At 39.6% G+C, this 26213-nt stretch overlaps 1 protein-coding gene and 1 long non-coding RNA gene across 6 annotated transcripts in view; one reads left to right on the top strand and one right to left on the bottom strand.

Moving 5' to 3' along the window:
* The window catches only part of CCDC198 (coiled-coil domain containing 198), a 43255-nt gene extending 41481 nt beyond the window's left edge, over positions 1 to 1774 (bottom strand). For 2 of the 5 annotated variants that reach the window (XM_011727472.3, XM_011727471.3), the window contains exon 1: positions 1388 to 1771. In XM_011727472.3, the coding sequence (XP_011725774.1) occupies positions 1388 to 1610 (223 nt within the window). In that variant the 5' untranslated portion in view covers positions 1611 to 1771. Of the gene's footprint in view, positions 1 to 1387 lie in introns of all 5 variants that reach the window. The other 3 variants (XM_071100113.1, XM_011727474.3, XM_011727470.3) reach the window with 3 other exon arrangements.
* Positions 1 to 26213, top strand: part of LOC105473609 (uncharacterized) — a 106300-nt gene that overhangs the window by 424 nt on the left and 79663 nt on the right. The gene's annotated exons all lie outside the window — the stretch shown is intronic.

Here is a 26213-nt window from a genome sequence, read left to right as displayed (position 1 = left end):
TGATTACAAGTGAAAAAAATTGATGAAGTAACTTGCCCAAGGTCGTTCGATTTGGTATTTGATGGAGCTGCGGTGAGAATATGGGAGATCATCATGAGAATCCTCATGATCTCCTTGTTATTTATTTTCAATGTGATTTTGTCACTTCAGACATAAGCATGTTTTCCAGTTGGGACTCTAAAGCACATGAATCAGCTTTCACCATTTATTCAGTTACCTAAATCTTTTTTTTTTTGAAACAGAGTCTCTCTCTATCACCAAAATCTTAAAACTCTCAATGGGGATTTGGATAAAAAGGGAATTCCTCAGTAGGAGCATTGCATACTCTTAGTGCACATTCACGCTCCATTTTTAAAATCGTGTCTTGTCACCTATTCGTCTGTCATAAAAAATTTCCTAAGGGGAAAATTCCCATCTATGTGCTTAAGAACTTGAAGACCATAAAGAACATAAAAATAGGCCATATAGAAACAACCAAAGGTTATCAATTCTGCAGACAGTAGACATGAAAAATCATTCCAGGCAAGATTTGCTAGGTACCAAAAGAGAATGTGAGGCTTTCTGAATGAGGCATCCAATAAGGGAAACTTATTTGTGTTATTGATCCAGTAGGTGAAGGAAAGGGAAAACAATATACATATGCATATATATATATATATATATATATATATAAAATAAACATATATTTTTCTAAGTGAAGATGTCTGTTTAATTATCATTGTGGTCATGATAAAACATTTTACATGGCTTATAAAATATTCCAGGATAATTTATAGCCACTTCAGGCTCAGAGCTTCCAATCATAATGGGAAAGAATTCTGTTAGTTCTGCAGATGACCATGAAGAATGTGGGGTTGGGAAAAGGGTGACTCATCCACTCCAATGTACTGTAATAAATCAATTCTGTTTAGGGTGGTTTCAAAATTCATGTTAGAATTAACTCACTCTTAAAGTGCTGCTTTCAAAACCACAAAGCCCGGTGCCTAAAACTATACTGGAGAGAATGATTTAAATTTAGAATTTAACTGAAATGCGATTGCTATCATTTATCACATTAGTATCTATATAATGTTAATGGTCTGTCAAAGCTAGGTATAAATATTGAAAGCATTACAAACTGAGCTGAAACAAAATGATTTATCCTTCTCATATGGAATGGTGAAAAGCCCTTTGTACAGTTTATACTCCCATTCTAATGCACCCAGAATACTTTCAATTGACATTCAATCCTCTTTGAAAGATTTGTTTGAGTTTTCAAAGATAGCCTAAATTCCTCTACATTTCAGTAATTTAGAAACTTTCTGAGATCATGGAGACAGTCAGATAAATCTATTAATAATGCTCCTTGGTCCAGATACACACATCTCATGCTGGGTTTTATGTTTACCTGCATAGTATCTTCCATACCAGTTTTCTTGTAAAGGTGGCAGCTGCCCTTCCAAGGCTTTATTCTGGTCCTGCAGTCTTGCCAGTGAATGTGAAGTCTTTTCTTCCAAGTTCTGATTGAATGCAAAGTCCACAGGGCCAGCTGAGGGAGTCTCTACCTCTCTGTTTTGCAAAGGTGCTACTTTGATCACCCTCGGGTGAGTCTTAGAGTGACTCAGGCCCATTTCATGTGAAAGACATTCAGAGGAAAGCTGCGAGGAAAGTGGTTTTGGGGTCTTTAATATAGCTTGTTTTAATCAAGGCATTTCAGAAGTTTACCCTGGCTTTACAAAGCAGTCATTTCCTTCATGGCATCCTTCTAGCTCTGTTTCACTGCACACTAACCCTTTTGGCTACTTCCTGGGAGGCTGGTTTCCATGGAGACTTCCCTTCAACTTTGCCATTTCAGACCCAAAGAATCCAGTTAAACATTGACTTAGTTATGCTGCTTTCTGAAATACTCAGTGATAGGAATAGAAGCCACTATTGATCATTAAACAAATATCTAACACCAGGAAGATTATTAACACAGAGAGAGATGTAGAGCAGAGGTTTAGAGAAGTCTTAAACTTGACGCTTTCACTGCAAGCACCTTTGTAAAAAAACTAACAGCTGAGAATAGCTAAGCCATCTTTGCAACTAAGAGGATGCATGCTAATTACCAAGGCTTTGTTAATCTTTAATTTAATTGAAGAATTTATCCTCCAAGTAGGAAAGAAAGCAGCGGAGTGGCTAAAGCGTCATTTGATTTTTCTGTTGATGACTTGAGTTGCCTTTGAAGGGGATGAATACATTGCAGGACAGGAGGATAATAGAAACTTTTTTCCTGGGGATGAGGGGAAAAACTTCTTAAACATAAAAAGATAGCCCATTTACTATGTTTTTAAATTAAATTAAATTCATTTATTTATTTTTGAGACAGAGTCTCACTCTGTCACCCAAGATGGAGTGCAGTGGTATGATCTTGGCTCACCACAACCTCTGCCTCTCCAGTTCAAGTGATTCTCCTGAGTCAGCCACCCAAGTAGCTGGGATTATGGGCACCTACTACCACCACACCCATCTAATTTTTGTATTTTTAATAGAGAAGGGGTTTCACCATGTTGGCCAAGTTGGTCTCAAACTCCTGATCTCAAGTGATCCACCTGTGTTGGCCTCCCAAAGTGTTGGGATTACATGCATGAGCCACAGTGCCCGGCCTATTATGATTTTTAAAGTAGAAAAAAGACTAGAAGGAAATATGCTGAAATATTGAGTAGTGATTTTTGAATGGTGGGATTATGGGTGATTTTTATTTTATTCTTTATACTTAGAAGTGGGACTAACTTTCAAGCTCTAATTGTTCATGACCACAGATTACTTGTGTGTTCATCACATCTCCATAGAGAAATTAAAAGAAAATGTATTTTTCATCTTTGCAGAATCCATTTCCTAAGGGACTAAGGTGGTGTTTGGAAAGTCTTGGTAGACAATCACATTTATCTAAAAAGATGCCTGAATTTAGTTTTTTCCTTATTCTCTTTGCATTTTCCACATCATTTTCTCTGCAGCAGAGAGATTTATAAGTAAAGACTAATATATTAACAGTATCTGCAAACAAAACAACTTTTGGTAAACAGACTAGTTTAATTACAAGGATAAAAATACTTGAACAAGGTCTAGTAAGATTTATTTTTGGGTACAATCAGTTTAATTATTTCTAAGGGCAGAGGAATGTATTACAAACTAACAAATGAACTAGACATTGTGCTGAAAACTGTGGACTTCATGGATCTGGACCAGTAAGAGGGATTCAGCTCTTATGTTTTGTTTTATTATTATTTAATTTTCAGACAATATTTGTGGAGAACATGAGCCTTTGTTGAGGAAATTGGTTAGTCATTGAAGGAATGATTAAAGAAATAAAGATGCATTTCTGTGTTTCTTTCTCTTTTCATTACTAATGACTATCAAGCTTTGTGACTTTCCTGATCTGTGAAATGGGGTTAATAATAATACTTTGTGGGAAATGAACCTGATTCCATTTATAGCACTTAGAATAATACCTGACATGTAGTAAGCTCACAGTAATCATTAACCAGTATCCTCCTCCTCTGAGGAAGTATTGCTACATATCTACATGTGCATAGGATAGTCCTTGTTGCCAACTGGTCAGAAATTAAAACAGACATATTCCTGTCTAAAGGAGTTTGCCCCTAGGTATAGAAAAGGCCAATGAGGGAAGGGTAAATTAATCTGGCCAATGTTACTGGGAAAACCACCATGTCTAAGGATTATCATGAGAAAATATTCATACACTGAAAGGATTTTGTTAAAATGATAGTGAAACATTTAAATTTTATGAAAAGAGAAAAAGGAGAGTTTAATTTCACTTATAGAGTTCGATATAAGATGTAATTTCTTATTGCTAGAGTTGTAAAACATTAAAAAGCTCTCACCCAACTAAAACCTTGACTACTTCCCAAACACTTTATGATACTTTATAATGACCACTCCCTAGTTCAAGAATGACTGTGACTATACATTATTGTGTTTAAAAATGATAAAATATGCTGTTATTTGTAACAGTCAGAATTCATGAACATGGAATGAGAATATTAATTTATAAAACTCTTAAGATGAAGCTCAGAAGGGATTAGCTAAAGTTTTCTAAAGCTGAAGATAGTGTCCAGAGAAAAATGTATTAAGAGAAAGTGGTGAGGCCCCAGAGGAGATGGGGAGGAGCAGGAACTCATAGCCAAGTGTGCTATTTCTGCCAGGAAGAATGAAAGCCCTCAGTCTGGAGCAGCTCCACAGGCAATGTGACCTTGAAGTTCCCGAGAAATAGCCATGTACAAGCTCCAAGTGCTTGGACCTTTCTTGCCTTCTGTAGAAAATGCCTTCCTTCAAGACATGGAGTGAACCAAGCAGGAAGAAGGCAAAATATAATGTCTATTTCAAAATATACATTCATTTTGAAGTTAAGAATCTTAGCTTTTGTTCTGGGTTCACTCCTAACTAGCCTTGGGGGCAAAACTATCAAGCAATCTTGTTTAGTGAATATAAGTTCTATAGAAACTCAGTACAAATTCATTATGAGATGTGTGGATTTTTCTGCTAATAACAGAAAGTTTTACACTTGAATGATGGGAGGCAAGATCCAGGTCTTTAAGTGTGAATTTGGTATCATACTGAAGAGAGTAGGTGTTCTCTAACTTTCCTTACAACCTCCTACAGCTTGATTTACACTGTAATATCCACTCAGAGCCAGCACAAGGAGAGGAGCTTTTCTTCCTGTGTGGAAACATTACCTATCTTTTTCCATCAGATTGTGATGTGATAGCTCTTGCCTTAGTTTTGATGGATTTCTCAGAGTCATCTACAATCTCCTTCCCCATACCTTGGTAAGACGACTACGTGGAGATAAGGAAAATGCCTGGGATGAATAAATTTATCTATTTTCTGCAGGTAGCTTACCAGCTAACAGGAATTCGTGACTGCAGTAGCACTATGTTCTGAGCAGCTACCTAGAGAAAACCATGCAAACGCTCGAGGAATAGTAAATCTTAAAGTTTAAACAACCTAATATTGGACAAATGAGTTTCTTTTTTTAATGAGCTGTGGGTAATTTCATCTGGATGTTTTATATTAAGCAAGTGACGAAGGCTAAGGTGATATTCCTTAGGATTGGATGGTGGTAGTCTGGAGTCGGGTTGGTTAAATTGCCTTTTGATCCTTCAGCATACAGTTTTCTTGGAAAGGCTTCAGAAGGGATTTAAATCAACATGTATATAAATATTCCATACGGTTGGACTTAATTCAGTTAGTGGGGCTTAAATTCTAAATGTTTACAGGGTTCCTAAATTATGCTTCTAATAAAGTTACAGTCTTTTTCTGCAATTGATCTGTAATGGCTAAGCAATCACTGGAGGCTTTTCAGCAGCAATGTGAATTATAGGTTTGGATGCTAACTAAGCAGAGCTAATGTATGACCCGAACCTTAATTTTCCTTCCAGTGATTATTTTCCTCCCTATTTATTTATATATTGATGTAAAGGTGGCAGTGTAATCAGACATACTGGGTTTGGAAGTACTCAAGCAAAACAAATGGGAAAAGTGTGAACTGAAGCGTCTTGTATAAACTCTTACATGAGATCAGTTGCATACGATTTGTATCTTTACCCTTTGAATGCAATCTGCAAGTGCATCATTAAATGAGATGCTAAAATCATGCCTTCATACACTATACTACTCTGAAGACAGCCAGCGCATGGGTTTCTTAAAATGTATTGCCAATGGATTTAACCTAGATAAAATAATATTTGTAGATTATATGTCTAAAAGGAACATCAACCTTTGGTTATCACAATCCTTTATATTTTTAAAATTTTTATTTTTAATAGACAAATACTTGTCAATGTTTATGGGGTATAATGTGATGTTTCAATACATGTATACCTTGGAAGTGATTAAATCAGGGTAATTATATCCATCACCTCAAATATTTATCATGTTTTCTTAGTGAGAACATTTAACGTCTTCTCTTTTAGGTATTTTGAAATATACATTATTAACTGTAGTCACCTTGTTGTACAATGGAACACCAGAACTTATTTCTCCTAACTATAACTTTGTGACCCTTGGCTGATATCTCATCTCTCCCTGTCCATTCCCTATCGCCTCATCCCCCAACTCCACCTCCCCATCCCCAGCCTCCGGCAACCACCATTTTAGTCTCTACTTCTAGGAATTTGACTTTTTAGATTCCACATACAAGTGAGATCATACGGCATTTGCTTTTCTTTCTTTTTCTTTTTCTTTTTTTTTTTTTTTGAGAGTTTCGCACCTGTTGCCCAGGCTGGAGTGCAATGGCGCAATGACCACTCACTGCAACCTCCACCTCCCAGATTGAAGCAATTCTCCTGCCTCAACCTCCCGAGTAGCTGGGATAACAGGCGCCTGCCACCATGTCCAGCTAATTTTTTGTATTTTTAGTAGAGATGGGGTTTCACCGTGTTGGCCAGGCTGGTCTCGAACTCCTGACCTCAGGTCATCCACCTGCCTCGGCCTCCCAAAGTGCTGGGATGACAGGCATGAGCCACTGTGCCCAGCCAGCATTTACCTTTCTATACCTGGCTTATTTCACTAGGTTCATCCACATTGTTGCAGATGACAGAATTTCCTGTTTTTTAAGGCTGAATAGTATCCCATTTTTGTGTGTGTGTGTGTGTGTGTGTGTGTGTGTGTGTATACCATATTTTAAAAATCCACTCATAATAATCCTTTTAAAGGCATCTTTAGAAAATCATTTTCTTTCCTCCCTGCCCTTTCTTAAAACAAGGTTATGTTTTAGCTGTTAGTCCATGAATGTTTGTCTCTAGAATTCACACTGAAATTTAATCTTTAATACATGGTCTCTGTCCGGTCTCAACAGTTACTCGGAATACAGGCCTAAATAGAATTATGTGCATTTTTCCTCTAGGGCAAAACACCTACTCTTACTGATGCCTAGCTTACTAAAAACAAATTTTAGAGTCTTTTTTTTGTTTTGTTTTCCTTTGAGAACTTTAAATTATGGACCCAGAAGCGGATATCTGAGCTTCCAGCTTCCAGGCATCATAAAACCAGGGTGGAGAAGAACATGGTAAATCAGATGTTCCAACGGTCAGGATTAAAGTGGCCGGAGTGAAGCTTCAGCTGGTTTCATTGAACTAAATGCCCGCATGGCCAGTGCTAGAGCCTGAGCTTCAGAAACCTCAGTTTTCAGTTATGTGTTTTACACACAGCAGTTCTGAGTCCAGCCCAAATTAGGATGCCTCTCTGCCCTGGGAAAGTCTGTACTTAGATTTTTTAAAATCGCATTGAGATGAAATTTAGAGGACACCAAATAAAAAGGCCCGTCCAAAAGATTTCCCTTTCTTTTCATTCTTTCTTTATTCCTCCTATTTCCAATCAAATGCAATGCCAAGCAATATCAAGATATCACCCTCACTGCTCTGGCTCTCTGCCTGGCATTACACATTTGTCCAGGTGACCCAGGGCCCTAGACCTGGCTCAGGTCACTAAGCAAAGCAGTGAAGACTTCCTGTTACCTGTGGCTGAGCGTCTGCAGGGCCAGTTGGATGACTGCTCTGGCCCCATTTCTTACTTTCCTCGAGGCCGAAATTATATGACCATGATGACATCCAATTCTAACTCTGTGACCTCTTTTGGAACTCTGTAGGGCAAGTTTCTGCTTGTCTTTGTTGTTTAAACAAAAACGGAAAGCAAATCGGCCTGATTGCTAAACAAAGGAATAGAGTCAAAAGATTTGCTGATCTTAGGCTTACTTCCTTGCTACCAATTTGCATCCTGGTAAAGGACATAGATCTTGGGGTATCTAGCGTTAGAACAACAGAATTACAGAACAATGAGCTCAGTCTGTTTATTTCATCTACTTCTCAGGAGAAGGGAGAGAAGTGTCAGGTATTCTTAGGTATTACTGGGGAGATTTTTCCCAGGTACCTTCCATAAGAATACCAACTTGGACCCATGCCATTTCTGAAGCATGCAAGTACAGTACGCAAAGCCGTGCCAGTGGTGTGGCCAGTTGTCTGATCTTACTTCTTCCTGGCGTGTTGTGGGTCCTCTCAAGCATGCTCATGGGCATGGCTGCTGAAGAGAGACAGAGGGCTTAGGAGTCTCTGTATTAGAGCAGTGCAGTCTTCCACATGTCTTTTTCAGGGCTTTCTCTGTTATCATGTGGGAGGTCGGTCTCCTTGGTGCTGGACTCACAGTGGCCAGACGCTCCCTTAGACCTTCGTCCCTTCTAGATGTAGATGTCTCCTGCTGTTACTGGCATTTTTCGTTCTGCAGGGTTTTACACTTAGACTTCAGACATCTTCAAGCAGAAAGCAACAGTTACTTTCTATTTAATTATTTGCGGCCAACGTGGCTACGATGCTTAGGCTCTGTATAAGCAAGGTCTCTGTGGGTACCTCCAGCTTTCTTGCCTGTGCTCCTGGTGGGAAGGCTGCTGTCGAGGAGAATCTGAAGGCAGCCCCTGGTGCCAAGCACTATGTGGGGAGGAGCTGAGGTGAATGAGACACAGCGCCTACTTTTCTTTACTGGGTTCAAAATTGAGCTCCAATGATGGAAAGGCAAAGGGGGAGGACAGAGTCTAGAATGACATTATTAGCCATGGTTTAACAAGCACTTCAACAGCTTCCCACTGTCCTTAGGGAAAAATCCAAACTCATTTATGTGGTGTCTCAGTTTGGGTTCCCTCAGACATAGCTTTGAGTGCAAATGATTTGTTTGGGAGATCATCCTAGGAGACAGAGGTAGCAGGTGAGGAAGTGATTCAGGGGAAAGAACAAAAGCTGATTAAGGGGTGTCTTCTAGCTTGTTCCACTGTGAGTAGAACTTAATTCCGCTGTAAAATTCTGGGAAACACTATAGAATACACTCTTCAAAGATATCCCACCAGAGGAGTGAGGGAACTTTGAGAGTTTCGCACCTGTTGCCCAGGCTGGAGTGCAATGGCGCAATGACCACTCACTGCAACCTCCACCTCCCAGATTGAAGCAATTCTCCTGCCTCAACCTCCCGAGTAGCTGGGATAACAGGCGCCTGCCACCATGTCCAGCTAATTTTTTGTATTTTTACTGTCCCCAACTCTCAGTGCCTGGCTGAGAACTGCTGAGGGAGGGCGCAGAGCGGTCTGAATTTCCTAACCACATGCATTAGGTCAGAGCAGGCTCTAACAGTCAAAGAAAGTCCTAAGGCAGAGAAATGTGAGTGCTGGCAGTGTGCCCTGAAGTGGGAAGGGCCCAGGAGATCAGGCAGCATCTGCCAAGGGTGCTTTTACATCTTCCTACACAAGCAGGCCTCTGGCTGCTTTTCCAGCCTTAACTCTGGAAGAGGGTGTATATGACGGGGATGTGTGTTGGGGAGATGCTATTTCCCATAGAATAGGTTAGAGATCCTTATGCAGAGAAGCTGGTAGTAGTAAGCAGGAAGGCCGGGACAGCACCAGACCACGCTTTTAGGGACAGGTGCAGCTCGTTCCACAGGTACAGCTTGTTAGGCAGTGGATCTCTAGGGCGATACCAATAGCTGCCATTTATGAGTGCTTGGTATGCACCATGCACTGTGCTGAAGGCTCTCAAGCACTTCTCAGTGGACCTTCACAACAGCCCCCTGAAGCAGAAGGCATTATTCTCTTTCTGCAGGTAAGGAAATAAGGCTCAGAAGTTATGAACCTGAGGCCACATGCCTGTTTTTTGTTGTTGTTGTTGTCTGGGGGAGGGGTTGTTATATTGAAAATGTCAAATCTTTCCATCTCAAGCAATCCTCCCACCTTTTTCATGCCACTAACTTGTTATCTGATGGAATATCCTTTGGTTTTGGCATCTGATGTGGTTTGGCTCTGTGTATGCACCCAAATCGCACCTTGAATTGTGTAATAATCCCCACGTGTCAAGGGAGAGACCAGGTGGAAGGTGATTGAATCATAAGGGCAGTTTCCCCCCGGCTGTTCTCGTGATAGTGAGTGAGTTCTCCTGAGATCTGGTGGTTTTATAAGTGTTTGGCTGTTCCTCCTTCACTTTCTTTCTCACCTTCCGCCATGATGGTAAATTTCCTGAGGCCTCCCCAGCCATCCAGAACTGTGAGTCAATTGAACCTCTTTTCTTTGTAAATTACCCAGTCTCGGGCAGTTCTTTAGAGCAGTGTGAAAATGGACTAATACAGGGTCTTATTAGTTCCTCCTTGTGTCATTTTTTTACCTTGTGTCTCCAGTCCCTAGATTTTCTTAAACTGGAAGGTAGTCTAACTCGAAAGGGCTTCTTAAATGTAGTCATTCACCAATACTACAACCCAGCTGGTGCTGTATGCGTCATATTGCGTGGTGTGAGGAGGCTCGATGCTAAGATTGCTCAGTGGGTTCAGGAAGTAACAGTTGATCCTTCCATTGTTACACTGCACTTTTTCCCCTTTACAGTCAGTGAGTAATCCATGGGGTGATACTGTAAAGCCTGTGCTCTTAACTATAATATACTAGAACTATCTCAACGCCAATGTTTCACAGTAGGTGTGTGTCATGTAATCAGGGTGCCCAGCCCAAGCTGAAAGGGTCTCAGACAGCCTTGGCCTTTTACAAAGACACGAAGAAGCAGCAGGCTGCACATGTCCCCTTAACGTTTCCATAGACCTGGCCATGGTGGAGGTCTTATGATCTTATCTTTTCAGGTTCCATGTGGAGATAACAATTAGGCTCTTGCTGGCTGCAAAGGTTGAGCAACAACGAGGAAAAGACAGGAGATGTTGGCACAGAGCTCTTTACCTGGGGACACTGGCCATTGCTCTCACCTTCTTTCCAAGGCCTGCTAAGTGTTAGGTGCAGCCCCTCCTTTCCTGCACTTACTCAGATTTACACCAGATGTTGCTGGGCCCCTCTTTGGTTCTCATGCCAGCTGCCACAGGTCCCGAACAAGCAAAGAAACTGCCAGCTTCCACTTCCAATTATGTCAAAAGGGCCAATTATGCAATCAACTCTGGTTGAGCCTCAAAATAGACCCCAAAGCACCAAGTGATTTGATGGCATTCATACACACTCTGTTCTCGTTAACCCTTGCCAGGCCTGGTAAGCTGCTCTAGGACACCCAGGTGTGTCCTGGGGTCTAAACTATGCAGGGACAGCCCAGGGCTGAATTGCTGCAGCTGCTTCCCTGGGGACCCTGAAGCAGTGCCTGTCATTTTCCCTGCACCATCACTACATTTCCGTGACATCTAGGTCTAGGGAAACAGTTCACGGACCCCTTCATTTGAAAAAGCAAGATGTAACCAATAATAGTAATTGTGGTTGCCCTAAACAGCAAGCACAGGAGTTTGGAGCATATAAATGCTGGGTCAAGAGATTCCTAATATTTTTTCTCTCTCATCTCTAAACCTTGCTGGGTCATCAAAGGGCACATGGAATCATATCTAAGAGAGAAACACTTTTCTAGACTTTTGGTCAAATTTCTGATCTTATTTTCTTCCTGAAGGGCAGGCCCAGTTCTGCCTAAAAGAGGCAAGTTTTAAATAAAACTTTTGAGGCTAAATGAGAATTCAGTGTGAATAATGAAAAACTGGCATAGGCAGCCCTGTGGTCATAGTAGCAAGGAAACTCCAGGAAGACTGCTTTTGTGTTTGGATGGATGCAAGGCCATAAAGTCAGATGCAGAGCAGACAGAGTGGCCAGCACAAAGACATAGTGGGGTTAGGATGTGTGGTGGTCTAGAAACAGGGCTGGAGTTTAGATATCACGGAAGAGAAGATTAATCCTTATTTTTGGAGAACTTATAGCTATCCTTTCTTTTCAAATGTTTTATAAAACTTCCAATCTTACAGGAGGCCAAATCCCTTCAAAGTTGTGTCTCTATTCAAAGAACTACTTTTCATATTTGTGAATATCCATTATTAACATGATTTTCATCTGTTTTTGGTTATTTATAATAACAAATAGCATACAGTGAGCTCCAACTATGCACTAGGCACTCTACAGAACTTTCAAAATACGTAATTGTTTCATTCTTACAACGCAATGATGGCCGTCCTGTCATTTTTCCCATTTTAATAATAAGGTGATGGAAGCTTAGATTAAGCGATTTGCCCAGAGTTACACAGCATGTATTCACTAGGATATGAACTCAGGCACTCTGACTAGTCTAGAACTCTAGCTCTATCTGTGCCTTATTGTGTAGGAAATCATAATTCCTGAAGCATAGCATTGCATAGTACTCTCATCTTTATACTGTCTCTCACCCCAACCCTCCATACACTTAATGATGAACCTTCTGAAGATGGGCCCCTGTAAGTATTTACTGGAAGAATAGGTATCTTACTCCTACTTCCCCTCTCTTCTGCCTCATGCTCAGGGACAGAACCCTGGGTTTCTAATTAGTGCTAGATCTTTAGAATAACATAAAGAAAAAAAAAATCTTTAAATTCTCATTAAGCTTCTCTTGAGTTTTATTATAGGAACAAACAAAGAGAAGAAAAGTAGTGGCCATTTTGTATCTTGTAGCTGTTAATCTATAATTGTCTTTATTGATGCATACATTGTAAAGATTCAGGTGAAGCCTTTTGAGTACCTGCCTTTGAAGAAAATCTCTTTGGAGGCAGAAGCTGCACTTTAGAATCCATAATACGTGCTGGGGAATTGTGTCATGAAGAACGTGGCACGCTCCTTACCCAGAAAGGTGAAAGCTTCCCATGGTTGGTCCATGCTACGCTGACCTCCTGTAAGTATTTATTGGAAGTATACGCTGCTCCCTGTGATCTTACTGCCATCTTCAGCCCTTGTACTGAGCCTGCTGATGAGGATATCCTTTTGGCAAGGTGAAGAGCTCCTCACTCAGAAGGTGAAAGGGTGCTCCAGTACATTTCACATCCATTAAATGAAGATGATTTCTAGATGCTCTGAGCTGAATGGAACCTAGTGGAACGCCAGCATGGCCTGGACATATTGTATCCTGTTTTTGAATATCCATTGTGAGCTGCTATAAGATGCATGAATCGATAGTGTTGCAACTGGGAAATTGAATTAAAAAACCCTCCATATGACCAGAAAGACTACCAAATGTTGATTCATGATCCCTCTGTGTTATGCAATACTTGGGTTAGCCTAATTCCAGTAGACCAAAAGAGCTCAGAACAAGGTGACCAATACAGCATAGTGTAAAGGAATGAAACTGGGGTCACCAGGAAGCCTGAATTCTAGTGCTGCCTCTTTCTGTAACTAGTAATAAGAGTTCCTTTTTTTCTCACCATTTGCCACATGTACATACTTTACATAAACTAAATTAGAGGTAGTGGATTGAGTGCTGAAGAACTTGGACTCAGAGGCCAGCTTTCTGCTTTGAATCCTGGTTCTGTAACTTTCTATCTGTGTAACTATGTCCCTCTATGCCTCAGTTTCTGGATCCCAAAAAAGGGAATAACAATAGTTCTTACCCTGTAGAGTTATTTTGAAAATTAAGTGAGTTAATATTTGTGAAGAACTTTGAAGAGTGATTGGCATGGTAGAGTTTTGAGTTCATTAACAACAACAATAATAACAGAAATAAAACCTAACAACTCTATGAAGTAGTCAGCTTTCACTCCTGTTTCAAAGATGAGGAAATAGTGGTTCAAAGCAGTTTCTAAGCTACTAAGAGATAGAGTCTGGATTCAAAACCATGATCTTACACACAACACTTCCCTGGCCTCAGTTTACTCAAGTGTAAAATGGGACAAGGTGGGCTCTGAGATTCCTTACAAATCCAAACATTCTACAAACTGTCCTCTATCTCTGCCCTCTCCATGACATCTATTACTTATCTTTCTTCAAGGGCTTTTTCCCTTTCAGCTTCAAATATACCCGGATCTCCCTTACTGTAATAATTGTTCATTGTACCTTTTAGGCTGTGCCAGCTTTGATATTCCTCTATCTTTAAAGTCCAAGTTATAGGCATAGAGACCACTCCCACCAATCTCCCATCATCTTCCTGCCTCTGCAATGTTTTTCTCACCTCGGCTCCTCAGCTGGGAGTCCTTTCCTGAAGATCAGATGACTTTCTTCTAACCAAATCCGTTTGCCTTGTCTTAGTTTTCTTGACTCAATATCTTTGCCATATGCAACGTGTCAAAATGTAATGATGTGTAATGGTCTTCCAGGTCCCTCTCCTCCAGAACACTTCTGCATTGGCAGGTCTCTTTCTCTCTCCCTGTTGTTCATCCCTCTCAAAAACATAAACTGTTTCATATAGTTTATAATATAATATAGATATCGAGCCATTTTTCTCACTCAATTCAACATTATGTATTGGAGATCTTCCCATATTAATCACTGAAAACTACCTCATCCTTTTGCATGGCTATGGATTATTTCAGTATGGATACACATAATTATTCCCCTATGGATGGACATTAACGTTGTTTTCAATTCTTTGATTGCAAACAATGCTGCCATGAACATCCTTGCATACACTTCTTGTGCAAGGTGTAAGTATTTTCCTATGATTAATACCAAGATGGGCTTTCACCTTTTAGCTCAGTCGAGCTCAAATCTAAGACGAAGGCACCTTCCTGGATAGGGAAGATATTATGAGATCCTACTTCAGTTTATGACTTATCAAAAGCAAATTTTGCTGGTGCCTGGCCTCTGCCCATAGTAATTCATTTGTCTGAGCTTCTGCTTTTGTTTGTTTCCTTTTCTGCCTCTGGTTTATCCTGACTTTCTCTGTGCCAATGTTTCTGAATCTTATATCTGTACCTCTGAGATATCCAATATCTACCTGTTGGAATCTCCACCAATTACTCCTCTTCTTTCTTTCCCCATCACACTGACCTGGATAGACTCCATCAGCTCTTGGTCTCTGCTCTGACCTTGACTTGCAGGCTTCTAATCCCACCTGTCCTTTTCCGTTACTCTGGTGTATTGGTGTCACAGATCCCATTAGAGTCCATATTCCCCAGCTCCAGATGTGAGATCAGCAACCTAAAATGGCCCATTTTGAACTTCCTGCTTTATCGTGAGGTTCTGTCTGGGCTTAGCCACTTCTTGATCTGCTGGCTGCCCAAGCTCACACACTATTAGGGGTTCCATATTGTCACACAGTACTGATTATCTTTCATCTCTAACCATATATCTGGATTTTTCCCTGGTAAAAACACTTTCTTTCTATTTCTTTTTCTTATTCCTTGATGTTCTTCAAGGCTGAGTCTTTGCCCTGCTGTTTTTTTAAGCACTCACTTCTTTAATATTTACCTAATCTTACTTACCTTAATAGACTCAATGTAGTCTATTTCCAAATCTACATATCCAGCCTTCACCATTCCCTGCGTTCCATCACTGCATTTCCAATTGTCTCCATAATGCCTCCATTGGGATATTTCCAATCACTTCAGTTTCAGTATGTCTAAATGCAACAGAACCATCTGCTACCATCCCATCCCATCTGTTCCTTTTCCAGTTTTCCCTATCTCTATAAGTGACACCACATTTTCCTAATAACCCAGACTAGAAATCTTGGAATAATATCTAATTTATTTCTCTCTTTTACCTCTTATATACAATCCATCATTGAATCTTGCTTATTTTTTTTCCTTTTAAAAATAATGTAAGTTACTTCTGGTTGAAAAGTGGATTGTGTACATGCCTTTATCTCTGCTTCTTTCTAAAAAGTCACTAAGATGGCAGTAAAGATATATTTTTAAAGGCAAAAATCTGTGTAAGAAAGGGAAACGAGAAAAACTCAAGTTGGAAAGTAGATGGATGAGCAATAATTGATTTAGGAAACTTGAAAAAGCTAAACTATAAGCTAAGAACAAAAAATCTTAGGACCATCCCAATTTTTACATCTCTGAATAACTCAATGGCCTAGAAATTGAAGACACTTTTATGTGGGGGTACCTTAAGAAGTGGGAGTAAAGAAAGAGCTAATGAGAAGGAGAATTGGAAAATCTTTTTAAAAGAAGTTAGAATGTAGTTATCCTTCCACAGTCCTTCCCATTCCAGAAAAAGACTAGAGGTTTATTCTCCAGAACAGTGGATTTCTGGCCTGGGAATATCAGTAGCTGTTTCAGTTGGATGCTGATCACCAAATATGGCGTGATCAATTATAAGTTTGTATACTGCGTGCTGAGACCTTTGGTTCTCTTTCCCCACTATGCCCCAGAGCTCAAGATTCTCTGAGGCAGGAAATGTTTGGGGACTCTGGCTAAAAGACCTGGAGATGCTGATATCAGAGACAATAGCTTGGAAAAACAGAGGCCATGCAGGAAGAAGAAAACTGGGGGAAAAAAATCTCAACCTTGTATTAACATTCTCAAAGATCTAGGAGAATATTTTATACCTATGAAACAAGAATACAGATACTATGTTAAAAAAAGAACATTCAGAAACGTAAAAGAGTTGCTGTTAGAAATTAAAGATAACATAGGAGAAATTTTTAAAAGCTCAATAGAAATTTTAGAAAATAAATTTCTGAAAAAGAAAAAGAAGCAGAAAAAGGATAATAGGAAACAACAGCAATTCCAGAAAAGAGAGAGAGAGAGAGTACCAAAAATAAAGAAGAAGAAGTTATCAAAGAAATATTTTTGAAAATTTCCCAGAACTGAGGGACATGAGTTGCCAGACTGAAAGGATCTGCTGAGTGCCACGATGGATTAAAGCACTAAGTCCAGTTACTGTAAACTTTCAGAGCACATGGGACAAAGAAAAGATTTCAAAATCTTTCAAAGAGAAAACTCAAGTTTCAAACACAAAAGTAAGATCCAGGATTGGATGGCACCAAACTTCTCTACAGGAAGCCCAAAGACAATGAAACAATGTCTTAAAAATTCAAAGGAATAGGAATTGCAACCCAGAATGTTATACCTAACCAAACTAGCATAAATTAGTGTGAGAATATAACAAAGACCCTTTAAGGCATGCAATATCTCATATACCCTTTTTAAAGAAGGTCATGGTGTATATAGCCTACCAAAATAAGAGAGTAAATGAAGAAAGATAAAAAACTGAAACCCAGAAAAACGTAATCCAACATAAGAGACAGACAAAAGAAATTCCCAGGATGAAAGAAAAACCCAAGATAACAGTCGTGCACCAAGCATGGAGCAACCAATTCAAACTGGAGCCAATTCAGAAGGCCGAAGGAGAGATTTCTTTAACATGAAATTAATAGCTACTTTCCTACTTCTCTTCCCTATTCTCCTTTCCCCTCTTTTTTCCTTCTTCTCTTTTTTTTCTTGTAAAGTGGTTCCTTTAACATTTTTTTGTCATGTAACATTTTTCCTTTATTTCAAATCACTGTAACAAATCAAAATATTCATAATAGCTAACATTAATTAATGCTTGCTAAGTGTCAATCACCCTTGAGTGCATTATGCATATTGTATCAATCTTTATCCTGACACTGAGGCAGAACTATTTGATCTTTATTTACAAATGAGAGAATGAGGCATATAGAAGTTAAGTAACTTGCCTGGTGACACATATGAGAGGGGGTGGAGTTGGCATTTGAACCAAGTCTAACTCCAGAACCTATGATCTTCATCATTGTGCTGTGTATTAAAGAAAAACTAAAATTCTCCTCATTGCCTCAAATCCATGAGGTGCTCCTTGATGACAGTTCAGTGTGCATCTTGCCATATTTTTTTGCGTGTTCACATGTATATATAAACACGTATATGGGGGACATTTTCTTTTTAAAAAACCCAAACCATCAAACATGTTTTCGTTTTATTTCAACTAACATTTATTGAAGGTACATTTTGTGCTTTTCACTGTGCTAGATACTGGGATAGAATGAAACTTATGTAGTTCCTGCTTATAAGGAACTCCTAGATTATTAAATGTCCTGGTTTATTAAAAGTTATAAAAACATTTTTTTCCAAAGAATTAGAGTATAATTGATGTGAAATTATACTAAATATAAGCTTTCCTTTGATTCAGATACCACTTTACACTCTTGAAATGCCTTTGCCTTTTTAGTGTGAATACCAGTTATCCTTGAATTATACAGCAAAAAAAAATCTGTTTTTGAATTTTCAGGTGTTTGGATGTTAGGGAAGTAGGTCTACACTATGCATTTAATCTGCTTCTCTGCCAACCCATTTCTCTCAAATGTCATCCTCCTTTACACTGTGCCTATTTAATACCAACATTTTCTTGGCCCTTAGCTGGATGCCATGTAAATTAAAAAGAAAAACCTTAGGTAATGTTGTCTAGGTTGTTGGTGTGTCTCACTCTCAGACTAGTGACAAACTTTATGGTCTATTTAGCGAGATTTTGCTTCATCACCTTACTCCTATAAGGATACAATGGTAATAACTAAAAAATAAAGCCTGTTTAATTAAAGACAAATTGTTGGCTCAAGATTATGCTTGTTTGCTAAATGTAGCAAGAAGAAAGTAGAAGTTCTTGCAGCTGATTTGTCTTGAGAACTGCCAAGATTTTTCTTATATGTGTTGGTCAAGTTCAGTGAGAGACAGAGCTTGAGTTGTAGCTATTTTTACTGGAATTCGAACATTGTCTCTTTGGAATGATTTGTCTTGGAGAAAATGAGCCACCTGTACATCTGAATACATTTTCTCATTTGTAACACCCTGCATACCCTTCCTAGGGTTTTGAACTTTGATAACAGAAGAAAAATTATATTGATGTTAAGCTGTATGAGAGAGTAAGATAATAGATCAGTCTCCAGTTCTTTATCTGTAGAATGAAGTATTTTGTTGTGGGTGGTACTGGGCTATGTAAGTTCAGGGAATATATCAAATCCTCCAAACAAGAGTTGAAATATGATCTCTTCAGCGTGACTGATGTTGCGGTGTCTAGGAGCATGTTTACTGGCTACAACAACGTTCCAGAGGCTGCTGCTGAACAACTGTGATTGCAATCCATAAATGATTTGTGAGGAGTGTCTGAGCATGCTAGGATCATAGCAATTTGTTCTGCTTCTTTATTTTTTCCCGATCAAATTTGTTGTGGTGTAGTTTACAAACACAAAATTTGTAAATGTTAAGTGTGCATTTCAACAAGTTTAGACAAATGTATACATCTGTGTAATGGGTACCTCAGTCAATATACAGAATATTTCTAACACCCCAAAGAGTTCCCCTGTGCCCCATCCTAGTCTTTCTTGTCTCCGTCCCACCCACCCCTGGCCAATGTGCTTTTTGTAGTCAGATTTGGATTAGATTTGTTATTACTACAGTCTCATGTAAATGGGACCATATAGTAAATACTCTTTTGTGTTTCTCTTCCATAGCTAAGCATAATGTTTTTGAAATTTATCCATGTTGTATGTGTAGTTTGTTCATTTTTGGTGTTAAGTCATATTTCATTGTCTGAATATACTGTAGTTTATCTGTTCACCTCTTAATGTGGTCATTTGGGTTGTTTCTGATCATGGGCTACTATGACTAGAGCTGCTATGAACATTTGTGTACAAGGTTTTGTGTGAACACAAGTTTCATTTCTCTTGTGTAAATGCCTTAAAGTAGAATTGTTGAGTAATATGTTGAGTGTATGTTTAACTTTTTAAGAAAATGTCAACTGGCTTTTTAGTCATTGTACTATTTTTCATTCCCACTAACAATATAGGAGAGTTACAATTGTTCTACACCCTTGCCAACCTTGGTATTTTCAGCCGTTTAAACTTTAGTCATTCTAGTGGGTGTACAGTGGTATCTCACTGTATTTTTAATTTGCATTTCCATTTGCTTATTTTATATCTATCCCCTCTGGTGGATTATCTTTTCAAATATTTTGCCCATTAAAATTATTTTTGGACTTATTGTTGACTTCTAAGTGTTCTTTATGTATCCTGGATGATAAAAGTCTTTAACCAGGTATATAATTTGCAAATATTTTCTCCCAGTCAGTGGCTTGCCTTTTTTTTAATTTAATTTTATTTTTTTGTTATGCTTTAAGTTCTAGAGTACATGTGCACAACATACAGGTTTGTTACATAGGTATATACATATGCCATGTTGGGTTGCTGCACCCATCAACTTGGCACTTACATTAGGTATTTCTCCTAATGCTATCCCTTCCCCAGGCCCCCACCTCCCGACTGGCCCTAGTATGTCATGTTCCCCGCCCTGTGTCCGTGTGTTCTCATTGTTCAACTACCACCTATGAGTGAGAACATGTGATGTTTGGTTTTCTGTCCTTGTGATAGTTTGCTGAGAATGATGGTTTCCAGCTGCATCCATGTCCCTGCAAAGGACATAAACTCATCCTTTTTTATGGTTGCATAGTATTCCATGGTGTATATGTGCCACATTTTCTTAATCCAGTCTATCATTGATGAACATTTGGGTTAGTTCCAAGTCTTTGCTATTGTGAATAGAGCCGCAATAAACATACATGCGCATGTCTTTATCATAGCATAATTTATCATTCTTTGGGTATATACCCAGTAATGGGATTGCTGGGTCAAATGGTATTTCTAGTTCTAGCTCCTTTAGGAATCGCCTGTCTTTTGTTATGCTTTAAGTTCTAGAGTACATGTGCACAACATACAGGTTTGTTACATAGGTATATACATATGCCATGTTGGGTTGCTGCACCCATCAACTTGGCACTTACATTAGGTATTTCTCCTAATGCTATCCCTTCCCCAGGCCCCCACCTCCCGACTGGCCCTAGTATGTCATGTTCCCCGCCCTGTGTCCGTGTGTTCTCATTGTTCAACAATAGTTGAACTAATTTACACTCCCACAGTGTAAAAGTGTCACTATTTCTTCATATCCTCTCCAGCATCTGTTGTTTCCTGACTTTTTAATGATCGCCATTCTAACTGGTGTGAGATGGTATCTCATTGTGGTTTTGATTTGCATTTCTCTGATGACCAGTGATGGTAAGCATTTTTTCATTTGTCTGTTAGCTGCATAAATGTCGTCTTTTGAGAAGTGTCTGTTCATATCCTTTGCCCACTTTTTGATGGGTTTTTTTCGTGTAACTTCAAGTTCTTTGTAGATTCTGGATATTAGCCCTTTGTCAGATGAGTAGATTGTAAAAATTTTCTCCCATTCTGTAGGTTGCCTGTTTACTTTCAGAGTCTCTTTTGCTGTGCAGAAGCTCTTTAGTTTAATTAGATCCCATTTGTCAATTTTGGCTTTTGTTGCCATTGCTTTTGGTGTTTTAGTCATGAAGTCTTTGCCCATGCCTATGTCCTGAACGGTATTGCCTAGATCCATCTTGAATTAATTTTTGTATAAAGTGGAAGGAAGGGATCCAGTTTCAGCTCTCTACGTATGGCTAGCCAGTTTTCCCAGCACCATTTATTACATAGAGAATCCTTTCCCCATTGGTTGTTTTTGTCAGGTTTGTCAAAAATCAGATGGTTATAGATATGTGGTGTTGTTTCTGAGGGGTCTGTTCTGTTCCATTCGTCTATATATCTGTTTGGTACCAGTACCATCCTGTTCTTGTTTACTGTAGCCTTGTAGTATAGCATGAAGTCAGGTAGTGTGATGCCTCCAGCTCTGTTTTGCTAAGGATTGTCTTGGCTATATGGGCTCTTTTTTGGTCCCATATGAACTTTAATGTAGTTTTTTCCAATTCTGTGAAGAAAGACAGTGGTAGCTTGAAGGGGATAGCACTGAATCTATAAATTACTTTGGGCAGTATAGCCATTTTCATTATATTGATTCTTCCTATCCATGAGCATGGAATGTTCTTCCATTTGTGTCCTCTTTTATTTTGTTGAGCAGTGGTTTGTAGTTCTCCTTGAAGAGGTCCTTCACATCTCCTCTAAGTTGGATTCCTAGGTATTTTATTCTTTTTGTAGTAATTGTGAATGGGATTCACTCATGACTTGGCTCTCTGTTGTATGTTCTTGGTGTATAGGAATGCTTGTGATTCTTTTTGCACATTGATTTTGTATCCTGAGACTTTACTGAAGTTGCTTATCAGCTTAAGGAGATTTTGGGCTGAGACAATGGAGTTTTCTTTTTCTTATGACAATGGGGTTTTCTAAATATACAATCATGTCATCTGCAAACAGACAATTTGACCTCCTCTTTTCCTAATTGAATACCTTTTATTTGTGCAATCATATCATCTGCAAGCAGACAATTTGACTTCCTCTTTTCCTAATTGAATACCTTTTATTTCTTTCTCTTGCTTGATTGCTCTAGCCAGAAATTCCAACACTATGTTGGATAGGAGTGGTGAAAGAGGGCATCCTTGTCTTGTGCTAGTTTTCAAAGGGAGTGCTCCAGTTTTTCTCCTTCAGTACGATATTGGCTGCAGGTTTGTCATAAATAGCTCATATTATTTTGAGATACGTTCCATCAGTACGTAGTTTATTGAGAGTTTTTAGCGTGAGGCAGTGTTGAATTTTGTCAAAGGCCTTTTCTGCATCTATTGAGATAATCATGTGGTTTTTGTCTTTGGTTCTGTTTATGTGATGGATTACGTTTATTGATTTGCATATGTTGAACCAGCCTTGCATCCCAGGGATGAAGCCCACTTGATCATGGTGGATAAGCTTTTTGATGTGCTGCTGGATTCAGTTTGCCAGTATTTTATTGAGGATTTTTGCATTGATGTTCATCAGGGATATTGGCCTAAAATTCTTTGTTTGTTGTGTCTCTACCAGGCTTTGGTATCAGGATGATGCTAGCCTCATACAATGAGTTAGGGAGGATTCCCTCTTTTTCTATTGATTGAAATAGTTTCAGAAGGAATGGTACCAGTTCCTTTTTGTACCTCTGGTAGAATTTGGCTCTGAATCCATCTAGTCCTGAACTTTTTTGGGTTGGTAGGCTATTAATTATTGCCTCAATTTCAGAGCCTGTTATTGGCCTATTCAGATTCAACTTCTGCCTGGTTTAGTCTTGGGAGGGTGTATGTGTCCAGGAATTTATCCATTTCTTCTAGATTTTCTATTTTATTTTCATAGAGGTGTTTATAGTATTCTCTGGTGGTAGTTTGTATTTCTGTGGGGTCGGTGGTGATATCCCCTTTATCATTTTTTATTGCATCTATTTGATTCTTCTCTCTTTTCTTCCTTATTAGCCTTGTTAGCAATCTATTTTGTTGATCTTTTCAAAAAAACAGCTCCTGGATTCATTGATTTTTTTTGAAGGGTGTTTTGTATCTCTATCTCCTTCAGTTCTGCCCTGATCTTAGTTATTTCTTGCCTTCTGCTTGCTTTCGAATTTGTTTGCTCTTGCTTCTCTAGGTCTTTTAATTGTGATGTTAAGGTGTCGATTTTAGATCTTTCCTGCTTTCTCTTGTGGCTGTTTAGTGCTATAAATTTCCCTCTATGCACTGCTTTAAATGTGTCTCAGAGATTCTGGTACATTGTATCTTTGTTCTCATTGGTTTCAAAGAACATCTTTATTTCTGCCTTCATTTCATTATATACACAGTAGTCATTCAGGAGCAGGTTGTTCAGTGTCCATGTAGTTGTGCAGGTTGTGTGAGTTTATTAATCCTGAGTTCTAATTTCGTTGCACTGTGGTCTGAGAGATGGTTTGTTGTGATTTCTGTTCTTTTACATTTGCTGAGAAGTGTTTTACTACCAATTATGTGGCCAATTTTGGAATAAGTGTGATGTGGTGCTGAGAAGAATGTATATTCGCTCGATTTGGGGTGGAGGTCTACTTAGTGCAGAGCTGAGTTCAAGACCTGGATATCTTTGTTAACCTTCTGACCCAATCTGTCTAATATTGACAGTGGTGTGTTAAAGTGCCCCATTATTATTTTGTGGGAGTCTTAAGTCTCTTTGTGGGTCTCTAAGGACTTGCTTTATGAATCTGGGTGCTCCTGTATTGGGTCCATATATATTTAGGATAGTTAGCTCTTCCTGTTGAATTGATCCCTTTACCATTATGTAGTGGCCTTCTTTGTCTCTTTTGATCTTTGTTGGTTTAAAGTCTGTTTTATCAGAGACTAGGATTGCAACCCCTGCTTGCTTTTTTTTTTTTTTTTGCTTTCCATTTGCTTGGTAAATCTTCCTCCATCCCTTTATTCTGAGCCTATGTGCGGCTTTGCACGTGAGATGGGTCTCCTGAATACAGCACGCTGATAGGTCTTGACTCTTTATCCAATTTGCCAGTCTGTGTCTTTTAATTGGGGCATTTGCCCCATTTACGTTTAAGGTTAATATTGTTATGTGTGAATTTGATCCTGTCATTACGATGCCAACTGGTTATTTTGCCTGTTAGTTGATGCAGATTCTTCCTAGCATCGATGGTCTTTACCATTTGGCATGTTTTTGCAGTGGCTGGTACTGGTTGTTCCTTTCCATGTTTAGTGCTTCCTTCAGGAGCTCTTGTAGGGCAGGCCTGGTGGTGACAAAATCTCTCAGCATTTGCTTTTTGGTAAAGGATTTTATTTCTCTTTCACTTATGAAGCTTAGTTTGGCTGCATATGAGATTCTGGGTTGAAAAATTCTTCTCTTTAAGAATGTTGAATATTGGCCCCCACTCTCTTCTGGCTTGTAGGGTTTCTGTCGAGAGATCTGCTGTTAAGTCTGATGGGCTTCCCTTTGTGGGTAACCCGACCTTTCTCTCTGGCTGCTCATAACATTTTTTCCTTCATTTCAAACTTGGTGAATCTGACAACTATGTGTCTTAGGGTTGCTCTTCTCGAGGAGTATCTTTATGGTGTTCTCTGTATTTCCTGAATTTGACTGTTGACCTGCCTTGCTAGGTTGAGGAAGTTCTCCTGGATAATATCCTGAAGAGTATTTTCTAACTTGGTTCCATTCTCCCCGTCACTTTCTGGTACACCAATCAGACGTAGATTTGGTCTTTTCACATAGTCTCATATTTCTTGGAGGCTTTATTCATTTCTTTTCACTCTTTTTTTTTTTCTCATCTTGTCTTTTCACTTTATTTCATTAATTTGATCTTCAATCACTGATATCCTTTCTTCCACTTGATCGAGTCAGCTATTGAAGCTTGTGTATGTGTAATGGAGTACTTGTGCCATGGTTTTCAGTTCCATCAGGTCAGTTAAGGACTTCTCTAAACTGTTTATTCTAGTTAGTCATCTGTCTAACCTTTTCTCAAGGTTTTTAGCTTCCTTGCAATGGGTTAGAACATGCTCCTTTAGCTCGGAGGAGTTTGTTATTACTGACTTTCTGAAGCCTGCTTCTGTCAACTTGTCAAACTCATTCTTCGTCCAGTTTTGTTCCCTTGTTTGTGAGGAGCTGCAATCCTTTAGAGGAGAAGAGGCGCTCTGTTTTTTGGAATTTTCGGCTTTTCTGCTCTGGTTTCTCCCCATCTTCGTGGTGTTATCTACCTTTGGTCTTTGATGTTGGTGACCTACAGATGGGGTTTTGGTGTGCATGTCCTTTTTGTTGATGTTGATGCTATTACTTTCTGTATGTCAGTTTTCTTTCTAACAGTCAGACGCCTCAGCTTCAGGTCTGTTGGAGTTTGCTGGAGGTCCACTTCAGACCCTGTATACCTGGGTATCACCAGCAGAGATTGCAGAACAGCAAATATCGCTGCCTGATCCTCCCTCTGGAAGCTTTGTCCCAGAGTGGCACCCGCCTGTTTGAGGTGTCTGTCGCTCCTGCTGGGAATTGTTTCCCAGTTAGGCTACATGGGGGTCAGGGACCTGCTTGAGGAGGCAGTCTGTCCATTCTCAGAGCTCAGACACCATGCTGAGAGAACCACTGCCCTCTTCAGAGCTGTCAGACAGGAACGTTTAAAAGTCTGCAGAAGCTGTCTGCTGCCTTTTGTTCTACTATGCCCTGCTCCCACAGGTCGAATCTATAGAGGCTGTAGGCCTTGCTGAACTGCAGTGGGCTCTGCCCAGTTCGTGCTTCCAGGCCTCTTTGTGTACAATGTGAGCTACTCAAGCCTCACAAGGGCAGATGCCCCTCCCCCCATCCAGCTGCAGCATCCCAGATCAATCTCAGACTGCTGAGCTAGCAGTGAGCAAGGCTCTGTGGGTGTGGGACCCACTGAGCCAGGTCCAGGGGGGTATCTCCTGGTCCAGTGGTTGCTAAGACTGTGGGAATAGCATAGTATTTGTTCAGGAGTATACTGTTTCTCCAGATACAGTCTGTCACGGCTTTCCTTGGCTAGGAAAGGGAAATCCCCCAACCTCTTGCACTTTCTGGGTGAGGCAATGCCCTGCCCTGCTTCAGCTCACCCTCCATGGGTCGCACCCACTGTCCAACCAGTCCCAATGAGATGAACCAGGTACCTCAGTTGGAAATGCAGAAATCACCCATCTTTTGCATCAGTCTCGCTGGGAGCTGCAGACCGGAGCTGTTCCTATTTGGCCATCTTGGAAGCCTCAGTGGCTTGCCTTTTTATCTTCCTAA

The sequence above is a fragment of the Macaca nemestrina genome, chromosome 7 (assembly GCF_043159975.1).
Source record: "Macaca nemestrina isolate mMacNem1 chromosome 7, mMacNem.hap1, whole genome shotgun sequence".
NCBI classification, from domain to species: Eukaryota; Metazoa; Chordata; class Mammalia; order Primates; family Cercopithecidae; genus Macaca; species Macaca nemestrina.
The sequence above is the reverse complement of the archived record's forward strand: the minus strand, read 5'-3'. Positions and strand labels throughout refer to the sequence as shown.